Source organism: Prionailurus viverrinus, chromosome A1, assembly GCF_022837055.1.
Source record: "Prionailurus viverrinus isolate Anna chromosome A1, UM_Priviv_1.0, whole genome shotgun sequence".
In the NCBI taxonomy this organism is placed as follows: Eukaryota; Metazoa; Chordata; class Mammalia; order Carnivora; family Felidae; genus Prionailurus; species Prionailurus viverrinus.
The window spans coordinates 236,946,036-236,972,057 of record NC_062561.1 but is presented as its reverse complement, the minus strand read 5'-3'; the positions used below and the strand labels follow the sequence as shown (position 1 = coordinate 236,972,057).

Sequence of the window (26,022 nt, the reverse complement as noted above, 5' to 3'; positions counted from 1 at the left end):
ACTGTTCAGGCCTTAGGAGAACAGACCACAGGCCACATGGGGCTGTGAGTTGTGGGAGGAGCCGGCGGTGGGGGTGGGGCTCTGGGACAGGGTCAGGGTGGAGGCAAGGCGGTGCTGTCTGTGCTCCCGCTGCCGCCCGCCCGTCGCCTGTGGGCTGCACACGAGGAGATGCTCCTTCTGCGGATGGGTGTTACGGGCTCTTCAGGAAGCAGGAGTGTGTTCTGTGATGCATGCGATTGGTAAGTTGTGTTCACTCGGTTCAGTTGGTCTTAACTAACGGGAACAACTCCTTCGTTTTTCAGGAAACCTACTTCGGAGAGTATACGGATTCCAGTGACGATGAGTCGTCCCAACCTAGAAATTCTGCCGCGTCTGTTTCAGAAGATGAGACGTCTGAATCACATTACTTTGGCTCATCCGGAAGAAGTGATGGAAGGAGGGATACGCGGGAGGAAAAGCTCACATCGCACGAAGCCTCCAGAACTCTGACTGCGCTGGAAGTAAATGGAGTGACAGCGGTTGGGTTTGGGACAGTCACAGCGGCCCTGAGAGAGCCTTCAGCCACACGTGCTTTAGCTCGCGAGCAACCCTGGGCAGTGTCCTCGGAAGCCACGAGTGACAGGGAAAGAGGCATTTTAGATGAGGCACAGAGACTGAGAGAGGGTCGCGAGGCAGACAAGTCGGTGCAGACAGAGAACACGCTCGATGACACCGTAGGAAGCGTGTGTGGGGGGACGTCTGGCCGTCAGGCCCAGGACGGGGCGGCAGCCCTCTGGGGGGCTGACGTGCATCACCCTCCCCTCGGCAGCAGACCATTCAGTGACCTCGTGGAATCTGAAGGAAAGACCCTGCTGTCTGAAATGATAGGATCGCCCAAACCACAGTTTACTGCGTGGACACTGACAAACGAAATCCCTTTTGAATCGGATCATGTATCCATTTCTGACCACTTTCAGGGAATGTGTAGAGTGTTGGGAAAAGACAGAGATGTTCGGAGGTTCATTTTAGGAACCTCGCCTGAACCAGCAGACGCAGGTCACACAGTGGGCACCACGGGGCTCGGTGTTGACGCCAGGCTTTCTTCCTCTCCTACCTCGGGGGCATCGTCTGTGTGCAGTGACTCCCAGCCTTGCTCTGATGCACACCTTCCTCCTGACTCTGCCCCCACTGAGCTGCAGCGCTCAGAACAGAAGCTACGAGCTGAGGCCTTCACCTTGCTGGACCTGCAACCCGAGCCCCCAGAGTGTCCTGCCGGAGAGAACCATCTGGAAGATAGCTTGTATGCTTTGAGCGCCGAGTTGGGAGCATCACATTTTAATAACCTAAGTGGCAGTGAGGTCGAGGGCACAGACGTTGGGAAAGGCAGGCCCAGAGTCTGTTCACTTCCGCATTCGGAGTTCATAAAAGCTGCGAAAGAGGCTCAGTGTCGAAGTCAGGGTCCGAGAACTGAGCCCTCCCTGACCAGGGCGGATTCCACGCCGTTGGTGGAGTCTCAGTGCGGCTTGACCAAGAGTGGGTTTGGCTTCGTGAAAAGCCCTTCCTGGCACCAGAGTGACCTGTTAAGGAGAGGTAGTGAGGAAAGGCTGAGAGCTAAATCAGAACACGAACACAAGACTGACCATCAGTTACAAAAGGCAGTGCCAGCCTTAGAAAACAGGGGACCCGCGTCCAGGCCTGAACTTGCCAGAGAAAATAACCCCGCGGGGCTCAGGGCCGCTCCGTCACTGTTGCCTAACCAAGTTTCGGTGATCACCAAGCAGGCCAGACCCGAAACGGCACACGGGGCTAGGTCAGAGCACTGGGGGCCGCAGAGGACTGAGCCTGCCTTCGCGACGGCGTCTGGAGCGGGACGTGGTGGAGAGAGAGAGGACCCGGCCTGGAATGTGCCGGGGGCGGCTGCTACGGGGGGGACCTCGCCACAAGTTTCTGCCTCAAGGAGAAAGTTAGATTTCAATTTTCCAAGCGGTTCTGTACCTGTAGAAAACCCTCACTGTTCCACGAGTAGCAAACTGTCTTTCTCTTGTGAAAAGATCCCAGTCCCGAACCAGGATGTCCTGACGGGAGCCCCGGCACAGGAGGCAGTGCAGGAGCAAGGTCTGCTCCTCCGCGCCCCGAGTCTGGACTCGTCCGGGCTGCCTGTGGATGGACGCCTTCCGGCCACGCCGGCACCCGTGTCGAGAAGCTTTCCTGGTGCAGGAGCACCGTGTGGGGGCTCGGGCAGATCTGGCAGGGGGGCCCTGGCCGTGTCCGAGGACCCTCCTGGCGGGCGGCAGAGCCTGAGGGGGTCTCTGGAGCTGCTGTCGCCGACCCCAGGCGGCGCTTCTCCCGGAGACCCAGGCACCTCTGGGACGGCGCTCCCGTCGGCGGGTCTCGGGAAAGATGAAGAGACGCGCGGCGTCCCTCCGGGTGCCCTGGCCGCGGCCCCGTGTTGTTACACGGGCATCCGGGAGGCGGGAGGCGGCGACACGGAGGTGGAAGAGAGCGAGGCACCCAGCTGCAGCGAGGGCGAGAGTGAGCCCGAGGCCGTGACGGGGGCCGCCCAGCACGGGGCCGCCAGCGCCTCCGGGGAAGGTGGGGGAGCCCTGGGGGCCAGCGCAGCCGAGAGCAGGCCCTCCGTGGAGGTGGGGTGTCTGACCTCGGCCCTGCAGGACTTCAACATCAGTACTCTCTCAGAGATAGACGGACTTTCTACGTCCGAGGTCGTCATGTTTCTCGAAAGTTGTCAGTTAAGAGATTATAGTTCTGGGGACTCTGTTTCAGAATGTTCTAGCAAAGGAACCCTGAGTAAGGACATGAGCAAAGAGTTAAAGCCAGGTGAGCCATCAGGAGAAAAGTACAGGAAGCAGCTGTGTGAAGAAGAAGCGCTCGAGACCCCGGAAGAGTGGCTCGAGTCCGAGGAGGAGGACGGGCCCCTGCGGGGCACACGGCGGCTCTCTCGGCGCTCTCTGGAAACGCTGTCCGAGGTCCTCACCAAGATCGGACAGGAGCTTCAGGCCAGCTGCGAGGGCCCCGCCGGAGAGGATGCTGCCGATTTCGTGCTCTTCAACGTGCACGACGCCGTGACTGCCGGGCCCGTCCGAGAGCACGGCCCACCTCGGGAAGCGGGGGACCCCTCGCCACTGCCCACGGGTTCGCCCCCTCCAGCAGCCGGCCTGGCCGGCGAGGGCGGCTCTCCGGGCAGCGGTCCCACGGGGAACGGAAGCGCCCTCAGCGGACCCGAGGCAGCTTCCCACGTCACCAGCCCGAACCGTGGTGGGGAGGAGGGCCTGTCAGAAGCGGCGGAGCCCTCAGCCCTGGACGCCGACTCGGGAGCGGGGCAGACGGCGGAGCGCGGTGCCGAAGGGGAGGCGGAAACGACATTCCAGTGCCAGATCTCTACAGTGACCTCCGAGGTCATCAATGTGCTGATCAACAAGGATCAGAATCTAGTCATTGAAAAGGGGGACCACTGGACCATCATCAACGGGGTGGCTCTCATGCCAAACGTGGACCAGGTTATACTGTGCGACACTCCCGAGGACATCGCTGTCTCCCCGGAGCCGGGAGGCCCGGGAGCCGGTTTCATCTCCGTCACTGCTGTGGACAAGTCTCCAGAGACCGGTCACCCTGGCCTTGCGTTTCCGGAGCCCCAGGGCGGCAGCCTCCCGGGTGCCCAGGAAGAAATCTCCAGCAGTAGTCAGAGCACCAACTTCGATAAAAGTCGCTTGCGCAACAGGCCGGTCAAACCTAGTGTGAGGCTTAGCTCCGAAATCTACGACCAGAACTTCGAGTCTCAGGTAGTTGCGTCCGATCACACGTATTTTAACTCAAAACTGGAGCCGTTTGGCAAGAATAAGAATCGATCCAAGGTGACCAACAAAGATCAGTCAAACAAGCCAGCAAAGACCTCGGCGTCAAGCAGAGTTGAAGCTAATCAGAGTGAAGGCTCCCAGTCATTTTTAGGGGAAAGAGAGAACACAAAAACCCAGAGAAATCAAACTCAGACCATCCTAGCCAATGCGGACACGTCGACCCCCACGGACTGTTCTGACACCCTGAGTAAAATACGGCAGGAGGTGGGGCCCCCTCTGCCACCCTTGCTTGCTCCTTTGGTTGCCACCCCCCCACGGACTTCCCGGCCGGTGTCTCCTCTGATAGCCGCTTCCACTCCCTCCTCCCCTGCCTCTCCCATCGGCCCCATTTCTCCCTTGTGTGAAATCCCGGTGCCTCCTGCGATGTCTCCTTTGCCGGAAGAGCCCGGATGCCCCTCGCCCCCGCACACGTCCCCGTCCCCATCCACCGCAGCAGCCGGCGAGAGGATCCTGTCGTCTCCCCTGCAGTTCTGTGCTGCGACGCCAAAGCATGCCCTCCCTGTGCCGGGCCGCCTCCCCCCCTTTGCTTCCGCCCACGCGGCTGTGGCCGGACCCCAGGAGAATTCCGTCAAAATCCTTGACAGCATGTACCCGGAGTTGTCTGCCAGGGCCCGCACCCTCAACATCCTCAAAGGGAACATTCAGCTCGCCCGGGGCCCACCTGCTGACTGTAAGAACTTAGCAGGGCCCGTCGGTGCCATCACAGGATTCAAAGCAATCACGTCAACATCAACAGCCTTTGTGAAAACAGGGGGCAGCTCTGGGAGTGACTGCAGTCAGGATAAGTCCAAAGATACGGGGACTCACCAGGACTCAGGTGGGAAAAGGACGTTGTCTGCATCTACGCTGAGGAGCGCTAAGAGACTGCGGCTGGACAGCGGGTCCCCAGAACCAGAACCCGGGAGCACTGCCGCAGAAGGAGTCCACAAGACCCTCCGGAGGAGCCTCCCTCAGGCTGAAGGCGTGGCGACAGAGGAGGAGAGAAGCGCTCTTCCGACCGTCAGTACAGCCTCACAGTTGCCTCCAAACCCGAAAGAAACCGTAGAGTCCCACGACAAAGCCATAGCTGACGCGCTGAAGAAGATTGCAGAGTCGTCTTTTGATCTCCTGCCTGTCATTCGGAGTCACGTGTACGTGGGAAATATCTCCAAAAAGCCCGTAATGAGAGATCAAGAGAAGGAAGTTGTTCACGAATTCAGCACAACCAAAAAGGTATGTGGAACTTTTCTGTACGGGCGTTAGGAACTGCATGTGCTCGGAGACGCTGTCTGCTCGCAGCCTGGTGGTAGATGGCCCTGAGCAGGACTTTTATTCCAGAGGTGGACAGTTGCCCGTGTCCACGTTGTGACCCATACTTGGTTTCTAGTCAGCATCTTACACACGCGGGTTGTGGTAAGGCAGTGGAGATTTGATCACTTGTATTTATCAAATACCTGATAATTTGGAAGGAAAAAAGTGTCTGTCAGGACCACAGTTGCACATTTTCCATCGATTCTGGCCTGTTGAAAGGCTCAAAATGATTTGTGTCAAAGCAGCAGATTTGTCTCCTGTAGTGGAGCCTTTCTTTTCCATGAATTGCACCATATACACACCCGAGAGTGAGCGTCTGTCGCAAAGATAGCGCGGGGTTTCCCGTCCCTCCCTTGAGGTACGTCGCGCACGAAGCAGGACCACGTGCTGGCTTCCAGATGGGGAGAACAGAGATGGGAGCATCGTGTAGACCGACAGGTGGTTTAGTGGGGCCTTCACAGGGCTGTGTCTTCTGAGTGCCCGTGTCGACACCCTGTGCGGATTACTTCCGGTGCCCCTGCTGTGTTGCCTACCCGCGCCTCCTCGCGGTGGAGTGGTGGAAACGCGCACGTGGTTTTCCTGGGTCGCGTACTTTCAGACAGCGCGAGAGGAGTGCGAGTGACTTTGGAAGGTTCGTTTGAAACGAACACGTGGACCAAATCGTTTAGCGCCCTTCTTCCGAAGTGAGACAAACGTTGCCCGGTGTTTTTAAGATCTAAAGGAGTTCAGAAAACAGGAACTGGAGTAGATCAGAGAGTTACTTTAGCGAAAAGCAAGGAAGTGTACTTCGGTGGGAAGGTGGCGGCTTCAGGGGCCCAGGCGTGCTCGGGCGCGGCCTGTGGCACCTGCAGGCAGCCCGCGGCCACAGCCCCTGACCCCCGCGCCGCGTGGCTCACTGGGCCGAGCGAGGCGGGTTGTCCTCCGCAGTCACCGCTCTCCTCTGCTGGCTGCTCCGGGGCACGTTGTGTGGTCCCGACAGACTTCATTTGTAAGTTGTGGCCGTTGTTTAGTAAGCAGAAGAAATGTCGGTATACGTTGTGTTTTCTCTTTGTGTTTCGACCCAGCATCTAGCAGAGTGCTTGCTTCACTCCATCCTCTCAGAACTGAAGATTCAGAAGATCTCCCTGGAGCGCAATTACATTCACGCCCTCTGCAGGGTGTACGTGGGCATATGCCGGCAACTGGGAGACTTGGAGCGAGCCCGCCTGTTTTGCTACAGTCTACTGAAGGAAGGTGCGTTCACACGGTGGTCGTTTTGTGTTGACATCTGTGTACTTACCCTGTGGCACTTGGTCTGTCCTTGCAGCCGAGGGATCGCTTGTATCTTTGCAAACACGCAAGACGTTGGTGCGTTTCCCCGAGGCCGTGAAGAACCTTGGCCGGGTGAAGCCGTGCCTCGTTGCCCGGGGGGCGGTTTCCGTGGCTTACCTGCTCGTAGCAGCACGCGCGTTCCCGCTTGTGCATAGAGTGTCGTCATGACGTGTGCCTGTCTGTTCTTAGTGTAGCCACTCGAGAGTCAGGTGTGGGCCACACGAGACGGGAGGATGCTTTTATAAGGTCGGAGTCAAAGCGTGCTGCCGTGTCGCTGGCTGGAAGAGGCAGCGTCTGAAACGAGGACCAGAGACGTGGAATCCTGGGAGGGCTCCCCTGGGCCCCCCTTGCCCCTCCGCTCCCTCCGTCCCCACGGACGGGTCAGCACAGAAGTCTCCTTCCTGATCACACATCATCGGTGGCAATGTTTATGAACGGTGACACGGCGCATAAATGCGATTTGACTGCAGCCCAGAAAGTCTGACCTGGATCATGAAGATTTTTAACCTTTAATCTTTTAATCTCACGGGGGGGGGGGCGTGTGCATCGGGTGACGGGACATGTCCGCTGCCTGCGGGGCTGCGAGTGAGGCTGCTGTGTGTCACCCTCTCCCTCGCCTTGTTTACTCTCTCAGGCCCTGCTTTCCTCAGCAGTGGTAACGGGGTGCGTGCCAGGCCTCGGGCTTGGGTGGTGGCCACAGCCCGACCCAGATGCGCACAAGCCAACGTGACCCCGGCTCGCGTAGCGCATCGTCAGTGGTGGGCAGGAGAGAGGCGAGCTGCGTGCGCTCTGCTGAGCCCCCTCCGGGGTTCAGCCCGCGCCCCTCAGGCTCATGGGCACAGTTTTCTCCCCTGGGAAGCTTTCCCTTTAGCTTTCTTGGGGCTCACGTGGTACCTCCCACACGGACTCCTGCGGTCTTTCTCCTGGCATTTTCTTCATGGCCCTCACCCCCGCTTCCATTGTGTCTGAATCTGTCTTTCTCCTCCACTAGATTGCATGCTCTGTAAAGGAGGAACTTCGTCTTTTCCCCACTTATTCCGACCCCAGAACAATGCGCTGTCCACAGTCACGGAGTATCTGTTGAATGAGTGAACGAATAGTGCTGTGGAGGGAGGATTTGTGAGCGTCTGTGGGGTCAGAGAAGCTCTCCTTGTCAGAGTGACCTTTGAGCTTGAGGTGGCAAGATGCCAGGCAGTGTACCCAAGAAAAGCGAGGGAGAGAACGCCAGGCAGAGGAAGCGGCATGTGCAGAGGTCCTGGGGCAGGACCCAAGATTTCAGAGAGAACAAATCAAGAGAGTGCAGTTGCTTTGGTCGTCTGCTCTTTCAACACGTTGCAGTGTTAGATGAGATAGAACAGGAAACGGAAGAGACGCGCTTCCTGCCAAACCGGGTAAAAGTCCGTGTTGGCTGGCTCAGCCACGTTGCAAAACACTGGCAGTTTCTTATAAAATGCAAATACTCGCTTACCAAATGACCCAGGAATCCCACTCGTCGGTCCTTGCCTAACAGAAGTAGAGACATGAGCTCACTGGACTGGCTCGCGGTTGTTCGTAGCAGCTCCATCTGCAGTGGCCCGTGGCTGGAAGCCCACATCCCTCAGCAGGTAAAAGAACGAGTGTGCTGTATCAAGCAGTGGCCACTGTTTGGCCACGCAAAGCGAGGGACCACTGATGTGCGTGGCAACACGGGTGAACCGCAGAAGCATTCTGTGGAGTCAGGGAGCCGGACGGAAAGGGGTGCGTGCTGTCCGAACCCGTTCGTACAGATTTGAGAAAAAGCAACTCATTGAAAGTGACAGTAAGCGGATCAGAGTTGTCTGTATCTGGGACTAAGTGACGCACTGGAAAGGGTCAGACCATGGGAATTTGGGGTGACGGAAATGTTCTTAAACTGATTGCGGTGGGGGCCACGCAGATCCATTCATTCACCAAACCGTCTGCTTGAAAAGGGTGCATTTTGTCGTGTGTGAGCTGTACGTGGCTTAGGTTGATTAAACAAAGCCAGACGTGGGCAAGAGCATTCACGATAGAAGATCATCCTCCGCAGTGTGTAAAAACGTCTCTCCAAGTCGAAAGCCTTTTATAAAAGTGTTGTACCGGTGAGTTCTGTCTTACAGATGCATAAAAAGTGGCCTGAAATGACACTTAACAAACGGGAAGATTCTAGGCTTGGGGAATCTGGAGAGAGCGGTTTGCCTTGGCTTCGTGTTTTGGATTCCATGGCTCTTTTCCTAATTCAGTGGTGTTTCTGAGCTGTCATGGTTCAGATGTAATTAAGGAAGGTTTGCCAGAGCGAAGGGTTTGCGGGAGAAGAAAGCAGATTTTGAAATAACTGCGGCCGGGGCCTCTTCGGGCTCCCTCCCTTCACTGTTCGGAGGCCTTGCGAGGCACAAGCACAATTATTAAAATTTGTTCTTAGCTTGTAATTTATTCATTTGATCAGATGTAAAGGTTTATTGTCTGTCTGTCTTTCTCATAGATTTTCCGGAATCAGAAAAACTGACTTTGTTCATTGCAAACATGTGGCATGATATATTTATTTCCCAGTCGGTGATTAATAAAGCAATGCAGCTGGTTGCCAGGCAGCGTGCGAAAGGAGAGGTTCGGAACTGTCTGAGAGCGTTCCTCAACTGGGAAAAGGTGAGGCTGGCTTTTACTTATTGTCATAACCGTGCTCGTAGATCTTACGTGAATGTACTCACTCGGGTCGTACTTGTTCATCAGCATTTCAGAGACATTCCTCTTTGTGTGAGATCCTTTAAAATACCATTTTAGCCCAAGCTTATGCGTTTAGTTCGGGAAATGTGCACGGGCCAGCTTGGGAAGAAGTGTAGACTTACGTGTTGTGCTGATTTAACAAAAGTTTCTTCTGTCCACTGGTTTACCGCTGATGAAGTCCACGTGTACGTGTGCAGGGCCCAGAGGGGCCGTCTGCAGTAGGCACTTGGAGAGGCAAAAAAAAATGGTGAGGTGAAAAATTTCAACTCCTCGTTTTGATGTTTTTCAATCTGTACTCTCTTTTTCTTTTTGGTTGATGGGATTTTTATTTATTTAAGTACTTTGTTCCTATGCGTTTATTTGGTAACTGAGTGCTAATACGGCATCTAGATTGGTATTCCTTTATGTATAGCTTTTATCGAATGAGAATCTCTGGATGTTGAATTGCCAGCGGGAAACTCAAAGAGATGTCGAATTCAGTGACGGGTTGACTTTGGTTTGTTTTTAAATGACTATGTATTAATATCCTCTTAATATTATCCTGGCTCATGCACGTACTGGAATTTTATATGCCATTTTGCTTTCCTTTTTGGTACTTTTTGATATTAATATTCGTTAGACTTCTGTTTTCTTATGAAAAGTACAGGAAGGGGCTACTGGTGGATACAAGTTAAGGAAATATTTAAAAGCAAGTCTGTTATCATCTGTTTAGCAACTTGTCCAGACAAAGCAGAGTGTAGTCCTGGGAGGCATCATCAGATTCCCATCAGTCACTGAGTCAGAAGGGCCCTTCCGTCTCCTGCCATCGACCGCGATGGCCACCATCACACCCCCACCCCCAGGTCCCCCGCGGGGCCACATGCCTCTGCCTGGTCCCCCTGCTTTTGCACTGGAACCTGCTCCTCTGGCCTGTTCAGGATGAAACCAGATATGGGTGATTTGATGATAAAAGACATTCTTTATGAAAAAAGCAGAATTGTAAGAAATGTGTTTGCCATATATCAAATAAAAATATCAAGTCCAGGGGCGCCTGGGTGGCGCAGTCGGTTAAGCGTCCGACTTCAGCCAGGTCACGATCTCGCGGTCCATGAGTTTGAGCCCCGCGTCAGGCTCTGGGCTGACGGCTCAGAGCCTGAAGCCTTTTTCCGATTCTGTGTCTCCCTCTCTCTCTGCCCCTCCCCCGTTCATGCTCTGTCTCTCTCTGTCCCAAAAATAAATAAATGTTGAAAAAAAAAAAATTAAATAAAAAAAAAAATACCAAGTCCAGGGTATACAAAAACGAGTAATACTTGGGGGAAGAATGCCATTATAGTACAAGACTTGCAGATTTTCTCTCTCAGAGAGACAAAAAAGAGTAGACGCACTGGAATTCATTAATATGTAAGGTAAACTTGAATGAAGAATATTAATTTTTCTGTTTGCCTATAGCACATGTACAAACCCATCATGAATTTGGTTACGTGAAAACCTTAATTCTTAAAAAGTGAAGATTCCCGGGGCACCTGGCTAGCTCAGTAGGTTAAGCATCTGACTTCGGCTCAGGTCATGATCTCGCAGTCTGTGAGTTCCAGCCTCGAGTCGGGCTCTGTGCTGACAGCTCGGAGCCTGGAGCCTGCTTCCGATTCTGTGTCTCCTTCTCTGTGCCCTCCCCCGCTCATCTTGAAAGTTGGCATATATGATCCTGGACAATTGGGGAATAAGGAACTCAAAAGTAAGATCAGTGTTTCGCAAGTCATTGAAAAGGAAAACCCTTCATACCAAGGATCTCTAGTTTTGGGAAAACTTAGACTCACTAACATAGTTTAAGTGTTTTCATTATTAAACCGATAAAGTGGCTGATAATTATTTTAAAAATTAAAAATCTGAGAAGCAATCTGAAAAAAAAAAAAAGAATATAGCTCAAAAGGTATGAAGCAGTGAACAAAAAGAAAACACATAGAAGAAAAACACATTGCCTTTAAAAAATAGTAACAAAACAGATAGCTCTCAGGTCAGACTAATGAAAAAAGAGAAAAGGGAAAATATTGAAGATTTCAAAACGAGAAAGAAAATAGAACTGCGGTCGTAGGATAAAGGGTGCGAGAAGACCACTAGCCACAACTGTGGTGGCAGATTTGGAAGCCAAGGACAGTTTCTAACGAAATAAACACTATCAGAGTTGGTTTTGGGGCAGAACACTTGAAGAAACAGCTGTTGTCAGCTAACGTTTATAGAAGAGGGGGAGAAGTTGATGTAAAACATAAAAAGCATGTATAGGCTCCACCTGAATTTTGCTGCACCTTATAAAGAACCAAGTTATTCTAGCCTTTTGCAAGTATAAGAAAAGATTGAAAGCTTCCTATTTACCGTTGATAACAAAACCCAATGGAAAATAGGACGAGAAAGAAAAAGTTGTAAGTCCACTGTTAGGTATTTATCCAAGAGGTCGAGTTAACGTCCACACGAAGACATGTGTGTTCACAGCAGCATTCTCGCGCATCACCTGAGGCCGGAATAGCCCCGAAGCCTGTCAGTAGGTGAGTAGATAAGCACACTGGTCCGGCATGTAATGGAGAACTATTCAGCAGCAAGGAGCGTTCAGACCGCCAATAGGTACAAGGACGTGGGTAAATATCAACAAATGCGCGCAGGTGTGAATGAAGCCAGGCCAAGGAGTCCAGTACTGGCTAAATTTTATCAATTTCTGTAACAAGACTGATATCTAGCATCAGGAAGATGTTAGAATTTAAAGGACTTTTTTGAAGTTAAAAAAATTTTTTTATTACAACTTTTTAATTCTTTGCTTTGAGGTAATGACAATTTGCATTTCTATCTGGATTGCGGCTGCTCTGTTTTCTACCTGACTGGATTCTGCATCCTGCCTGGAGCTTTTTTTGTGGCCTACCCACCACCGGTTTATAATCAGCTTAGGACAAGTATTATGACTAAGATAAACGTAGTTCCTTATTCCAATACAGCTTTCAAAAGGTGTCTTAAAATTAAATGATTATTCATGGGATGCTTGTTACACTCGAGATTACAAATGAAAGGTGCTGTATTTGAAAGTCTAAATTGTATTTTGTTTTTTTCCTTTCTCGTTTGCTAGAATGCTCCTGTGGATGTGGGTTTCATGGTTTCTAAGCTGCTTTTGACCATACAGCTGTGTCCAAAAACAGAATTCCAGTCCAGTGAAAAATTTGGTGAGGATCTGAGTGATAACACTTGGGAATACATATTTGCCATCGACCTGCTGTGTTGCCACCAGAAGTGGATTTGGACACACGACAACATTATAAGGTACGGCCGTTTCACTGACTCAGAGCTGGGGTGTTGGATTGGAAGGTAGTCTGTTGAATGGCTGCTGAAGTTGGTTGGAGCAGATTTTGCTGTTGAAGGCAGCGGAAACATGTACAAATGACATTTGGATTTGGGTCAGAGTTGGTAAAACTACCCTTGAAGGACTCATATTGTCGTCACATGTCTTTGCGTTGTTTTTTTGTGGTGCCTGTGACTTCTTCCCCTAGATTGTTTTATTACTACCTCTGTCCCAAGGGGAAAGGAATCTCCTGGAGCAGGGGTGTGGGCTCGCTGGCATAAGCCGGCATGCGGAGCAGTGTCCACCGAGGGAAGTGCTCAGCCAGTAGCGTAGGATGAAGTGTGACGATCGTATCTTAACCTTCAAATACTTGGGAAAACCCACGAGAACAGGCAGAGTGAGAGTCCAGATTAGCGGCTCTCCTCACCTGGCCTTTCAGGAGAGAACGGAGTCCCAGGCATCTGTTTTATGTAACGAATCTGCCTTTCTCTGGGCTTGGAGAATTCTGGCACTGGCAGCGTGCCATCTTTGGGAGACCGGGAGGTGGGGGGAAGGAGAAAATAGCTGCTCAAACAATTGTTCTTATTAGATCTTAATTGTCTGGGGACCTGACTTAGGAAGGCTAAGGGTTTGGGGGGGTCTTTTGATTTTATTTAATTAATTCATTTATCTATTTATTTGAGGTGATTTATTTTTGAGAGAGAGAGAGTGAGTGTGTGTGTGTGCGTGTGTGCGTGTGCTTGCATAGGGGGGTTGTGTGGGGGCGGGGAGGGCCCGAGGGAGGGGGAGAACCCCGAGCAGACTCTGCCCTGTCAGCGCAGAGCCCAATGCAGGGCTTGTTCCCACGAACCGTGAGATCATGACCCGAGCCAAAATCAAGAATTGAACACTTCAACCAACTGAGCCACCCAGGCGCCCCAGAAAGGCTGGTTTAAAGGAGTTTATGACCCGAAAAAGGATTCACAAAGGACTGATAGTCCGTATCCTGGAGATACTTGAATGTATTCTGTGGGAAAGTGTACTCTCCTTTTTTCTCCTTAACACTAGGGAAAGATTACACTCCTAAATGTGAAACAGTAGGGAATTGAACGGTGGTACTTCTGTATAACGAGGTACGGCTGTGTTAAAATACACAGCTACAAACGGATGCTCGGGTAGTGACATGATGGCATCTCACAGTCCTTTGCTGACAAGTAAGGAAGTGACAGCCGTCTGCCCAGGGCTGTCAGGAAAGGCACGCGGGCCTCCTGTGGGCCTCATCCCCTGGCTCTTGGTGGGAGCCCAGTGGGCAGGGTGACCGATGAGACCACTGGAAGTGGTTCTCACCAGAGGTCCTTTGGCCAGTGCCCCCCGCTGGGCGTGAAGGTGTGGAAGGCCGGGATCTCTGCCTGAGCAACTCCAGTCCCGGAGCCCTAAGCGCTGTGGTCACCCTCCCCAGGTTTTTACGTACATGCACATGGAGAAGCATGTGGAAAGAAAAATCCGGAGTTAGTGGAGTAACATTCTCTGCAAATGTGCTATTTGGGGCACTTTTAAGTTACATTATTCTCCTGTGTGTTGTCACTCAGCTTTTCGAATACTACAAATGCTATGTAAGAAGGAAATCGGGTTTTGGAAGGAGAGAAGGCAAAGAGGAATTGGCAGTGTTTCAGTCAGTAGAAAGTTTCGACAGTGTGGTTTTCTTGAGCTCCATGCTCCTCCGAGGACACGCTAGGCTTCTGGGAAACAGAGGCCACGCGCACGTCTGGAGGGTGCCAGTGAAAATCCAGACCCCCACCGCCGCCAGTTCTGGGACCTGGAGACCTTGTTCAGCTTCTCCACTCAAAGCCTTGTGAAAAGGGCGGAAACAGACTCAAGATGCAAACATAGCTCTTTGTAGCCTCTTTGAAGCCAGTGTGGGCAGAGACTCCCCGAATAGCTGGAGAGTGTGTGAGCCTCCTGTGACTGTCCTCATTTTAACCTAAAAAGTTCCATCTTCAGAAGTCCCTCTTCTCGGGCGCCTGGCTGGCTCACTTGGTAGAGTGTGTGCCTCATGATCTCAGGGTTGTGAGTTCGAGCCCCACGTTGGGCATGGAGCCTGTTTTTATAAATAAACAGATGAAAATTTTTTTAAGAAGTCCCTTTTCTTGACTAATTGTCCGTCTTTTATGGGCCAGTTTCAAGTTGTTGATATCTGAGCGGTGACACACATATGTTCTTTTCCTGCACATGCACATGAACACGCATGCGTGCTGTTACTGTTTTGTAGTAAAGAGCTGTGGCCCGTCATGGATAAGTGGATAAAATACCGAAAAGGACATGCAAACATTGCATATACTCCCGACATTATTATAGCATCAATTCTGAGGCTGATTGGTGAGTTGTCTGTTTTATTAAGCCTTTTCTTGTTATTGATCGTGTCTTGGTAGGGGAATAAAGGTGGAATAATACACGTTGGGGGAAACTTGACCATAACGAGTGACTTTATCACCGTCACAGTAGATATTTTCTCACTTACTCTCCTACTCCACTCTGCCAGAGATGAAGTGTTCGTGCCAGTATATTTTGTGTGTGATTGAACGTGTGCTTCTCAGTTCATACTGTTCGTAGCCGCACAGGCACACACTGCCATATGCCAGCCGGGGCACAGAGTTGCTCTGAAGGACACTCTGGTCTCATTTGGTTCCTGAAAGTCGGCTGCCTGCCCGCCAGGCACCCGGGTTCTTTCCTGTTTGCCTAGGCAGGGTCACGTCCTGTGGTGCTGTGACTGGGAACCAACTTTGTTTTCCTCCAAGCTGAAATGTAGGAATGAAAATCGCTGTGTAAACATATTTTAAATGAGGCGTCTCAGATAAGGAGGACCTCAGTGGCTTTTTGGTTCTGCTCCTCCCTGTCTGCCACAGATTTTTATTTCTTAGTGTTACTCATTTTTTCCTCTTTGCCTCATCTCTGATGAGGTGCTCTCTAAGCCCTGCGGGATTTACGTGATGACATCTGTTACCTTTCAGAAGGCTCTCCTTACTCGGAACTGACTTCTCTGTCTGCAGCATGTAGCATTGCCCCCCGACACACAACAAACAAGGTTCGTCTGATAACCTGCACTGTAGCCCCTCAGATCCTTGAAGGTACTTCCTGCGACTTTCAAGTATCTCTAGAGTTGAATTATTTAGAACTTGAAGACAGTACCGCTCAAAAGAAGGTTTGAGAGTATTATTTACGTTGTCTAAGTAAGTCTTCTACTTAGAGCTGTCTGTGGCTGCTTTTGTTACCGTCTCAGCAAGAAGGTATTCCTGCTCTGTATCTGCTTCACATGCAAACCTAAGAACCTTGCGCTAAATAAATGTGTAAAATGGTTCAAGACGGCAACCTGCTTTCAAGGAAGACTCTAATTTCACTGGAAAGGACAGAAAATACACTTGGAGTGAAGTGTGCGAGCCCGGAGTGATTGCCCGCGACCGTGGAGGAAGAGAGCCACCTGCAGAGATGAATAAGGCGTGGGTGGTGGAGGGGGCGAGCGGCTCCGTGGGCACCGCCGCCACACGGGCCCTGCAGAGCCCCTCCCTGCAGGCCCCCGGGACAGTCCGCGACAGCAGGAAGCAGGAAAGACACGAGGGCCAGGGGGCGGCAGACGGGCCGTGTGTGTGTCTGCACATTCTCCTTTCGGCAGCATCTTCTCTTACCGATGTTCGTAGTTTGAACTGATTTATTTTAAACCGAGAAACCTTCTTGAAGAAAAAATTAGGAAAAGATGTTAAGTCTATAAATACATATATCAACCTCCATAAAGTATCTTTGGATTTCGAAACGAACACGAAACTTTTTGAAGTCACGCTTACAAAATACTGTGTGATTTTTGCCGCTGTTGTTGCAGGAGGTTGTCCATTTACACACTTGTTGGTTGTGACGGGAGAGGAAGCGGGCGTGGGAGAGCGGAGGGCTGCGCTTCTGGTGGCTTCCGTGCGATCCTCGTGCACCTGTGGTGGACGGTCGGCCCCACACGTGCTTCGCCCCTGAAGCTGGCTCTCCGGAGTCCGTGCCTTCCACCTTTGGCCGGTCGTCCAGATGCCCGGAGAAGCTTCTTAAAGAATGTGTGTACACTTACATAATTAAGCCATATGTAGTGAAGTTACATAAGCTAGGAGTAAACGATGACGTGTACTTAACAGCGTTACGGGATGAGCTGATCATATATAAACACACGAGTGTCATTCGGAGGATGGATAGCCAGGAAGTGGTAAGGGTGAAAGTGAGCGCAGGGACGGGCCTGGAGGATTCTCCTGGGGTCTGCAGACACCCGGCGTAGCCGCCGCAGCATCCCTGCCCGAGGCGGGTGTGGGGAGGGCTGGCGGGCAGAGGCCGGTGCCGGAGAGGGCGGCTCAGCTTGGCCAGCTCTGGTCGTCTGTGGGTGCCGAAGCCGTGGCGCTGGGCGATGGGGGCGGGGGGTGGGGACAGAGACAGGTGAGGCCTGTTCTCTAGAACTGCAGAGCTCTGAGAAGTTGGGTCCTGGCCGGATATGCACGGACCCCCTGCACAGCTGTCCCATTTGGAGTTTGAGCCGTTTCTGAGAGGAAACTCCATTAGAGAACCTTCCTGCAGTTTCTGAAGCTGACGCTATAGAATTCGGCACACAAACGGGTGAGCCGTGATTTTCCTAGTAGTGACACACTCATCATTCAAAGAATAGAGGAGTCGTCTTTATTTTTATTTCCAAATTGGCAAAATCCCAAATGAATTTTCACTCCACGGGAAACCCAAGCCGCTTTCTGTCAGAACAGCCCGGGGTTACCTGACGTAGGATGGGGGGATGAGCAGTGCTGTCCGCAGGGGGTCGTACATGATTAGTAAGTGGGGTTTCTTCTAACGTGCTCGAGTGATGGCGTATTAGAGCATTTTGGGGAGTGTTTGGGTTGTTCTAGATCAAGGGGGATGTGGAGAAGTGCTAGAACCTGCTTCAGTCTGCTCATTTCAGGGCAGCGGTGAGGCTAGGGAAGGTCAAGCCCTCGTCTGAGGTCCCTCGGTGCTGAAGGTGGCCGAGCGGAGACAGAAGTCTGTCTGCTGCTGGACTCGGTCGAGTGCAAAGCCGTGTAGCGCCACCTTTGCCCCTAAGAGCTGGGGAACCCTCCAGGGCCCACCTGGTATTTAGCCTAGAAGCCAGGGGAGCACTGCCCACATCAGGCGTTTGCAGGCCAGGCTGAAGTAGCCTCTGCTTGTCCATTTCCACCCAGCCTTTTGCCAGGCCTTTCTTTCACCCTTTCTTTGACGTCGCCTCAACTCCTGTTTTCCGTGGCCTGCCGGCACCTGCAGACTTGAGGGAACCCGGGGGGGCTGCTCGGTCACCTTCCCCGCAGGCCCCCAGCTGCCTCCCTCATGCTTCCCTGAGTGCTGGGGGCTGTTACCTTTGACAGCGAGGTGAACTCCGTGTCTCTTACCTGTGTTTTCACGTGGCCGAATCCCCTGGACTCAGGTTCCTTCTGGGGGGACTGTTTCTCCCGTCTGTAGGGCAGATTTGTCTCTCATCTTTGTTCTCGTGCGTTAAGGTCTTTCCCCCAAGCCACCTACCTCTGACTCATGATTACTGATCATTTGATCCTTGAAAGTACCATTAATTTAAAGAGCTTATAAAATCCAGTTCATTAAGTACTTTTAATTTAAAGAAAAGGGGCCATTATATTATCTGGGAAGACATGCGCATCCCGGGCTGAGCGAGCCTGTGTCTGTTTGGCACACGCCCTTCCCCCTGCTCAGCTGCCACGTGTATGTTGAGCACCCCTAGTAGATTGTCTCAGAGGACACATGGGGGCAGACAGCAGTTTGATCTAATTGGAAGCAGATAATTGAGTGATCACTGATTGAAATTCCTGATCTCTAAAGTACATTACTTTTCAACCTCGGTGAGAGATTTCCCGGGAATTATCCAGATGTCTATAGTTTCATCCTGGATTCGAAATTTTCCAGGCATCCATCCATCAGTAGGAATTTATCCAGCCGTCTGTGACAGCATTTGGGCTGCACGCAACCAGTACTGAGTTGGTTCCTGTAGGAAATGCTAAGTGATGAAGGTTACTTCAGTGTCCTATGTCTCAGTTTCTCCGTGTTCAAAATGGCAACGAAGCTGGTGGCCTGGGTTCGTATATATATACAGCTGAGGGTGTGTGTAGAGTTGAGAAAACGCAGACACAGAAGAGTGAGGTTACAGGGCGATGTCCTAAAAACTCAGGAAAAGGACTTGGATAAAAGGGCATCCAAGTTCGTCTGGAATCCCTTTCCTGTGAGAGAGGAGGGGCGGAGAACACGAGGCCGCACCTGGAGGGAGGGAACGGGGTTCCACCTCGAAGCAAGCCCACCTCCACGGACCCCACCTCCACGGACCGCGGACCACGGGAGGGATCCAGGTGGGCGGGGCTAGGCGCGTGGCATCATCGCGCTTCCTCCCTCCTCCGCCTTCAGCGGGATGTGGCTCCCCCCCCGCCCCCCCCCCCCCCCCCCCCCGCCGCGGTGAGGACCGAGGACCCCCAGGGCTTGTCACTGCAGGTCCTACTGACTGGGGGAGAGCTTCCGTTAGCACTTAAAGCCAGTAATGATAAACCGGTGTTAACATAAATGACATTCTCCGTGGAAAGTGGTTGCCAAACAAAACCGACCTCGAGGAGAACGGTTAACTTGCTGCAGATCCTCTTTTCTGCCAGGATCCGAGGGCCTGTCCGCGCTGCACCGGGCTCTTGCAGTGGGTTTTTTGGTTGAAGTGTGTAAAGAAAATCCAGCTTTGTACGGAGCTCCTGAGTGTTTTAATAGCCCTTTTAGATCATTGTGGATATGCTGGGACACCACGTAAAAATTCACAAGTGCCGACTCCCTAAACGGACGGAGTGGGGTCTGAACCGTCACCAGGGGGCCTTCCTGCCGCATCACCCGCTGGTCACGGGTCCTGAGGGCTCCAGGGCGACTTCATAAGGCGCGCTGCTCCCTCGGAAAATACTGATTTGCACACATCTTCCAGCCATCAACAACATCCAGAAGACAGACATTAATATCGTCACAATCTCATCAGAGAAGTCTTAAATTTTGAAGCTGTCAGGCGCAGGATGGCTGGTGGAAGTTTTTCCAAAATTCTAATTTGGCTTAAGAGCGCACATTTTGTCACTGACAGCAGTGATCAATTTCCTCGCTTTATTCGTTTTTGAGAAGAGGTCTGTCTGGGTCCGAATAGCTGTAGGTTGTCAGTCATTCGGCAGAGGAAATGTGGGCGTGTCTCGGAAGAGCACCGCCTCCCTCCCGGTTCAGGCAGCCCCCTCGGTGCGTTGCCCCGGCCGGAGCCTGGCCAGGCCCCCGGTGTGCCGTGTGCCCCCCACACCCACAGCAGCTTACGGGCTGCTGGCCGCGGCAAGAGTAACTGTTGGTGCTTCGGAGGGGGCATCGTTCCGTGAAAGTAGCTGTTTTGACCGGGAGCTCCTGGTGGCAGCAGTGGCCCCCTTGCGGCCGCTGCCGTGACTGGTGCCGCGGGCCCAGTCGTCCGATCTGCGCTGGTGTTGAGCCTGGGTCTTATCTCAGCATCGGGAAGGAGGCAGGTCGCCTCTTAGTCCACGTTGTTCCGCTGTGAAAATCATTTGGACCCTGGGGACCGTGCAAACCACGCCCGCGTGCTCCCGGGCTGCGGCACGGCCAGGGCCGCGCCGCTCGGAAGGGTGCTGGTCCAGAACCTGGCTGCCGGCGCCGCGGCCTCGCCTGGGCCCTCCCGACCCAGCGCAAGTCAGCCGTGTCGCGCGGAGCCTTTCGAGACCACGCGCTCCGCTGAGCTCCCTCTCGGCTCCCTCGGCGGAGAAAGCCGCACGTGCGTGCCGCCCTCGTGTGACCGGAAGAAGGGACGGTTAGTCACCCTGGCCACCGTTGCCCCCACCCCCCAGGGGGACAAGGGGTGCTTTAGGCGTCCCGATGCTTTCCTGTTCCGCCCGCTCTCGGGTGAGGACAGGTACCCGTTTCAGCTTGAGGATCCTTCACCTCAATGTGCGGAACGGCGTAAGAGAGAAAACGTGAATTTTACATTCTCGGGAAAAGTTGTCATGTAACCAAAGACCGTTTACGTTTCGGTTTGTTTCCCCCTAGGTCGGTTGGGCCAGTTGGGCTTGAAGGAAGGGTTCCCGTCTGCTGTGAAAAGCATCAGCTCCGTCATCGGCATGTTTATTCAGCATGCCCAGGACGAAGGTAGGACCCGTGTCCGCTGAGACTGTTCTGAGTCCCTCGCGGCCCCGTTAAGCCTCTTGCGAGTTCCCACCGTGCGCCCTGCACTGTGCACCTCTCGCTGCCGGGCGGCTGCGGGAAATGCGTGGTTTTCATGCTTTTAAATGTGTGTCTATTTTCGAGAGAAGGCGTGCGCGTGAGGGGGAGGGGGGGCACAGAGAGCGGGAGAGAGAATCCCAAACAGGTTCCAGCACAGCCCAGAGCCCGCCACCGGGCTCGATCCCACGATCCTGGGACCGTGACCTGAGCCGAAATCAAGAGTCAGACACACAGCAGACTGAGTCACCCAGGCGCCCCCGCCCCCCCCCACCACCTTTTTAAAATGTTTATTTGAGGGGTGAGTAATTTTTAAAGCTGTGTTTCAGAACTGACGTTTGAGCACATGTGGGTTTTATGTTGTGTTCTTTGAATTGTAGTTTTAACTGAAATTCACCTAAATTAAATTTTCATTAAAGGACTTGTAAATAAACGTAAGCTAAATGAGAAAGAAGCCTAGCACACGTGGTCTGTGACCTCGCTGTAACCTACCTTCCTCTGCCGACCGGCCGGCCTCTCAGGCACATGGCGGGCGGGGGGCGGGTGGCAGTGCTGCCCCGGGGAAGGGCTTTTCTTCTCCTCTGGAGGCTCTGTTTGTTTTCAGAGTAGCCCTTTCATAAGCACTCGCAGTGGCTATGTAATGGAATCATTTATTTGAGGAACGCTCCGGGATCCAGCTTCCATCGCAACATAAATGTGGAGCGTGATCCTTCCAGAGCTTCCTGCTCGGACACCCTGGCCGTGCCCTGGGTGCCGGCCTGCACACGGCTCTCTTGCCGTTTTGTTTCTTGCCACGTGTGGATGGGTCTTCGTTAATTTTTTCACTGTGGGTTTTTTCTCTGATACTTTTCACTGCTGGCAGAAAGTGTCCTGTGTGTGAAGAGTGTTTCCGCAGATTACGGCATTCAGATTCTGAATAACAAGCATTTTCTTGCGTAGCGACTGATAGGAAAATTCTTTGCAGATATACCGTGGGGCATACAGCTAGCAGCTGTGTACGCGCTTTGCGATCTGAGTCCCAGCAACCCAGCAGAGATCTCCCGCATCCTGGAAGCCTGGCGCAGAGAGACCTCTCACAGCGTTCCCTCCGCGGTGCTCAGCTGCCTGGAGGAAGTTAGCTGCCTGTGCGCCGAGGAGGTGGGCTAAGAAGCCGTGCGCCCCTGCGTCTAGAGAAGTGCCTTCGCGTGTCTGAGTCCGGACAGTTGAGTCAGCTCGCAGAGTCCCGACTGAGGCTTCGGAACGTCGTCGCAGAGGAGAGGATGTCCAGGCGCGCCCGTCACTGTGGCGAGGACACCGGAGCCAGCAGGGGCCGGGCCGCCCTCCCCCAAACCGCATACATTTCACTTAAGGCTGTTGTGATTCCATGACATGTGGGTTGTATTATTGTGTCTTGGTCAAACAACAAAAACTTGAACTTAGCCCTTTTTTGCTGCAGAAAGTGTCCTTTTAGTCGCTTTTTAAAATTGAGTGGCATTTTATAATGAATTTAATATAAAAGCATTGATTTGGTTCCTGAGCTAATTTTGGACTTTGCGCTGGAATGGCTGACTAGGAAAAAATAAATCGGCTAAGAAGGAGCTAGAAGACTCTTCCGCGGTCTTAGCTGGAAACGGACGGTTCCATTGTTTCTCCGGGTGGGCGCACCACGGGTGAGAGGGAACCCGGGGAGAGCCTTCGGGCCCCGTTGTAGCGCGTCTTCTTCCTGTCTCTGCGGTTCCTTAAAACCCTGTCACTCTAGGAGGACCAGGAGCGCCTCCGAGCAAAGGTCACTTGCAGGGTCGTGTCCCGACGTGTATCTAAACGATTCAGAGGCCAGCGCGGGTGGGTCTCTGTGTGTGCCGTGTACATATGGACAGTGCTATAATGTGTTTCACATTTGATGATATTCCACTTTCGGAATTGTAGTATTTGTACATAGAAAATGGGTTTAATAACTCACCGTGGTTCCGATTTGTCTTATATTCATCATTTCTTAAAACTCTTGTATGTGTTTTTTATAATAAAAAATAAAAAGTAAGCCACACACGTGATTGTTCTCATCCGCCAAGAGTGACACTGGGTGTTAGTTATCAGCAAAGATGGAAAATTCTCCACTCTAACCAAAGGGAAGACGGCCGCTCCAACACAGGAATACGCCACGTGCTGTTATCATGCCGGTCGTGAGTGTTCTCCAAGATGCTCTTGGCGTCACTGGATCCCGCGTAATTACGTGCTGATGGCCCCTCTTTGTTTACTTACGAATATTGCTGCCCTTTAAAAAATCACATCCGACAACTCTTTTGTCACTCCTGCCTCGTGTTTTTGAAACAGTTATAACAAACATAATTGACATTTATAAATAACTCTGCGCTGCCCTTTGGAAGCTTTTTATTGGCGGGTTGTTCTTTCTACCAGTATTTACTGAGCGTGGGCTCCGTGCTGGGGCCTCCCTGGGAGGAGCTGGGGAGCGGACAGCCCGGGCTGTGTTCTCAAAGACCTGTGAGCTGCCGGGAGAGAAAAACCCGGCCCCCCAGTGAATCAGCCGTCTGAAATTGGAGCAGGTGTAGTGAGGTCAACGTGGAGGTTTGTGCCGGAACAGCAGGGGAGACTCTGTCTGCACCGGTCCCTCTGAGGCCGTGGCCGGCAAGCTGGGAGCTGGGCGGAGGGAGCGAGCCTTGAAAGGAGACAAGTGACCCTCCCGGGCAGGCGGCTGGCTCTGAGAGGGAAGAACCCGCTGCGTGCGGGAAGGAGGCCGGTGTGGCCCCGGGCACGCTGTGGAAGGGAGCGCGTGGTGTTTGTTCGGTCAGTCACACAGGCAAGGGCCCGTCGCCGGCACCCGGGGGCCCCGGGCGCGTTCATGCTCAGAGGGAGGTTTGACTGAGGTGTCCCACGAAGTCACCTTCCACTGTGGCAAATGATGGGAGGAGGGCAAGAGGGAAGCAGAGACCTGTCGGGAAGTCGGGGGAGAGCACAGGGCGGCAGTGCAGGGGGCGAAGGGTGGGGGGGTTTCAAGTCCCCCTTGGAAGTAAGGTCACTGCTGAACTATGCATTGCGGGAGGGGCAGGTCGGAATCGGGATCCCCGGGTCACGGAGTCGGGCACCGGGGCTGGGGACAGGTGCAGAGGCTGGTGGTTGGAATCACGAGTCCTAGGTGTGCGTCTGGGATGTGGGGACCACGAGACATGGCAGTGGAGGGGGCAGCCTTTACGGGCAGAAGTCTGGGGGTGGATGAGATCGGGCAGAAGTTGGGGAGTCGACGGCGTAGGGAGGCTATTTTGAAGCTGTGTGTGTGATCACGAGGAAGGAGAACTTGCCAGCTTCGGTACCTCCTGACATTTGAGGCTGTGTGGGCCGGGGACAGTGGGGTGGCCCCTTGGCGGCTGTCTCCTGGCCGAGGCTAAGAAGGCAGGGAGGCAGGCAGGTGGCCGTCTCTCTGTGCTGGAGCCGCGAGGTCAGGTGAGGTGATGCATTTTGCCCCCCGCGGGTGGCGGGGACTCGCTGATCCTTTCCCGAAGGAGAGAGCGTTAAGGGAGAGAGAAGAGTGGGTCCGCGGACAGGCTTGTGGGAGAATCTGCCTGGTAAATGGACAGGTCATAGGCTTCAGAACGGCTTTTGGACCTCGGTAGGTGTCATTGGTGGAGAATGCTGGCATCCCGGCAGAACACCGTTGCAGGTTTTATCACTTAGGGGAAACGAATAAACAACCAAGGGAATGTGCAGTTGAACCTGGAGTTGGATGGGGCATTAGGCTAGAGCGGGGTCCTGTGTGCCCAGGAACCACACAGGGTCTGGGCAGCCCAAGCCGGGCCCCACACAGCTTAGGATTACAGCCCGGGGCAGGCCAGGCCACGCACTCTGGGCTGGGGCCCCTAACGCTAAGGGCACAGGATGAGGAGCTGTCCCTGGGACAGTGGCGGTGAGCAGGGGCGGTGAGCCGTGTGGCCGTGATCGTCACTCACTGCCGAGCCCTGTCTGAAGGGACTTTGCTCGGGAAGTCCCCGCTCTTCGTTCCGAAAATCAGCCCGCATGCGGCCCTTCAGGCTGCCATTTTCCACCCTGATGGCACTCGGTCACTGCTTGCTTCATTTTTCAAGACATGTGCTGGCGTAACTCACAGATTGAACTTCTGCAAGAATTAGGAGCCTGGATTAATTTGGGAATGGGAAGAATTGCACCGTGGCCATTAGAGGGTGCTGCAGCCTCGCCCGTGAGCAACTCCCGCCAGGCTACAGAGGCCACCTGCCTGGGATGTGTCTGATGAGGACAGTGCACACTCACAGAGCCTCTCACCCCGGGACACCTGGTTCCCGAGTGAGATTCCCCTGCCTCGGCCCATTCTCCCCAGCAGTAAGTGGGGAGAATGTTTGGAAAGGGTCACACGTAAGCTCAGCGGTACCTGAGAGCATATCTACCCCTCCCGCCAAACACAAATGCACACGCTTTGCCTGTTAGATTCTCTCCTGGATGTTTTTTAACGACCCTGGAGCAAAGGGCTTGGACATGAACGGATACACGCATAAGGTGGCCAGGTGCCTAGGCCGTAGCGATAGCGGCTGGGAAGGCTGTGGGCCCCTCGCCCGACGAGCCGGTCCTGTGTGCTCGGCGGTGAGACCCCCCTGCCCACCCTGAACACGCTGGGTCCTGTTCAGATGCCGTCCCTCACACGCCCTCTCGCGCAGGACCATAGTGTAGGCGGTCAGCGGCGCACGTGGAGCTCAGACTGGTAAGTTTAATCCACCTGCTGGAGACTGGAGAGAAGGGGTTCGGTGTGGAACGTTCTAGAAACGTAGGGGAAAGTGTTTCAAAAGGAGGGCCGAACCATTCACTGAAATACACTTTCCTCGCTTCTTTCCTTCCGTTCGCCGGATACCTGGTGGGAGGAATTCTGCGCGTGGTTGTGACACGCAGAAAGTTCCTCTTTGTACCTCCGAAGAGAGTTCTGAGGGAGAGTGACTTTCGTGGGTCTGTCTGAAGTGAGGAGCGGTTCCTGAGCCGGGTCCTGTGTTCGGCGCGCTCACATGGCGCGGAGGGTGTGACTTTGGTTTTGGGAGAGTGACCGCGTCTGCCGGCTCTTGGGGGAGGACTTGGGGCCCCTGGTGCCCATACCTGGCGGCTGGTGCTGCCCTGTTGGGGGCTCTGTGCTCGGGGGCCAGGGGCCCGTTGGGCCGATCCCCCCACCCCTGGTTCTCGGAGGGCCCGGCCTCCCCCCTGCGCCCACGAGTGCCAGAGTGGGGGGTCTGGGGCCGCGGGTAAGAGGCCTCCCGCGAGGGGCACGCCCCCCCCCCATTCCCTTAAGGGGAAGCAGGAGAGGAGGGGCCGGTAACCTCC

At 53.5% G+C, this 26,022-nt stretch overlaps 1 protein-coding gene across 4 annotated transcripts in view; it reads left to right on the top strand.

Moving 5' to 3' along the window:
• ICE1 (interactor of little elongation complex ELL subunit 1) overlaps positions 1 to 22,738 on the top strand; it is a 57,172-nt gene extending 34,434 nt beyond the window's left edge. For 2 of the 4 annotated variants that reach the window (XM_047853862.1, XM_047853885.1), the window contains 7 exons: positions 303 to 5,063; positions 6,206 to 6,374; positions 8,932 to 9,092; positions 12,256 to 12,446; positions 14,714 to 14,820; positions 20,545 to 20,643; positions 21,680 to 22,738. In XM_047853862.1, coding sequence (XP_047709818.1) covers positions 303 to 5,063; positions 6,206 to 6,374; positions 8,932 to 9,092; positions 12,256 to 12,446; positions 14,714 to 14,820; positions 20,545 to 20,643; positions 21,680 to 21,861 — 5,670 coding nt within the window. In that variant the 3' untranslated portion in view covers positions 21,862 to 22,738. Of the gene's footprint in view, positions 1 to 302; positions 5,064 to 6,205; positions 6,375 to 8,931; positions 9,093 to 12,255; positions 12,447 to 14,713; positions 14,821 to 15,452; positions 16,533 to 20,544; positions 20,644 to 21,679 lie in introns of all 4 variants that reach the window. The other 2 variants (XR_007151107.1, XM_047853875.1) reach the window with 2 other exon arrangements.
• Positions 22,739 to 26,022: the final 3,284 nt, after the last annotated feature.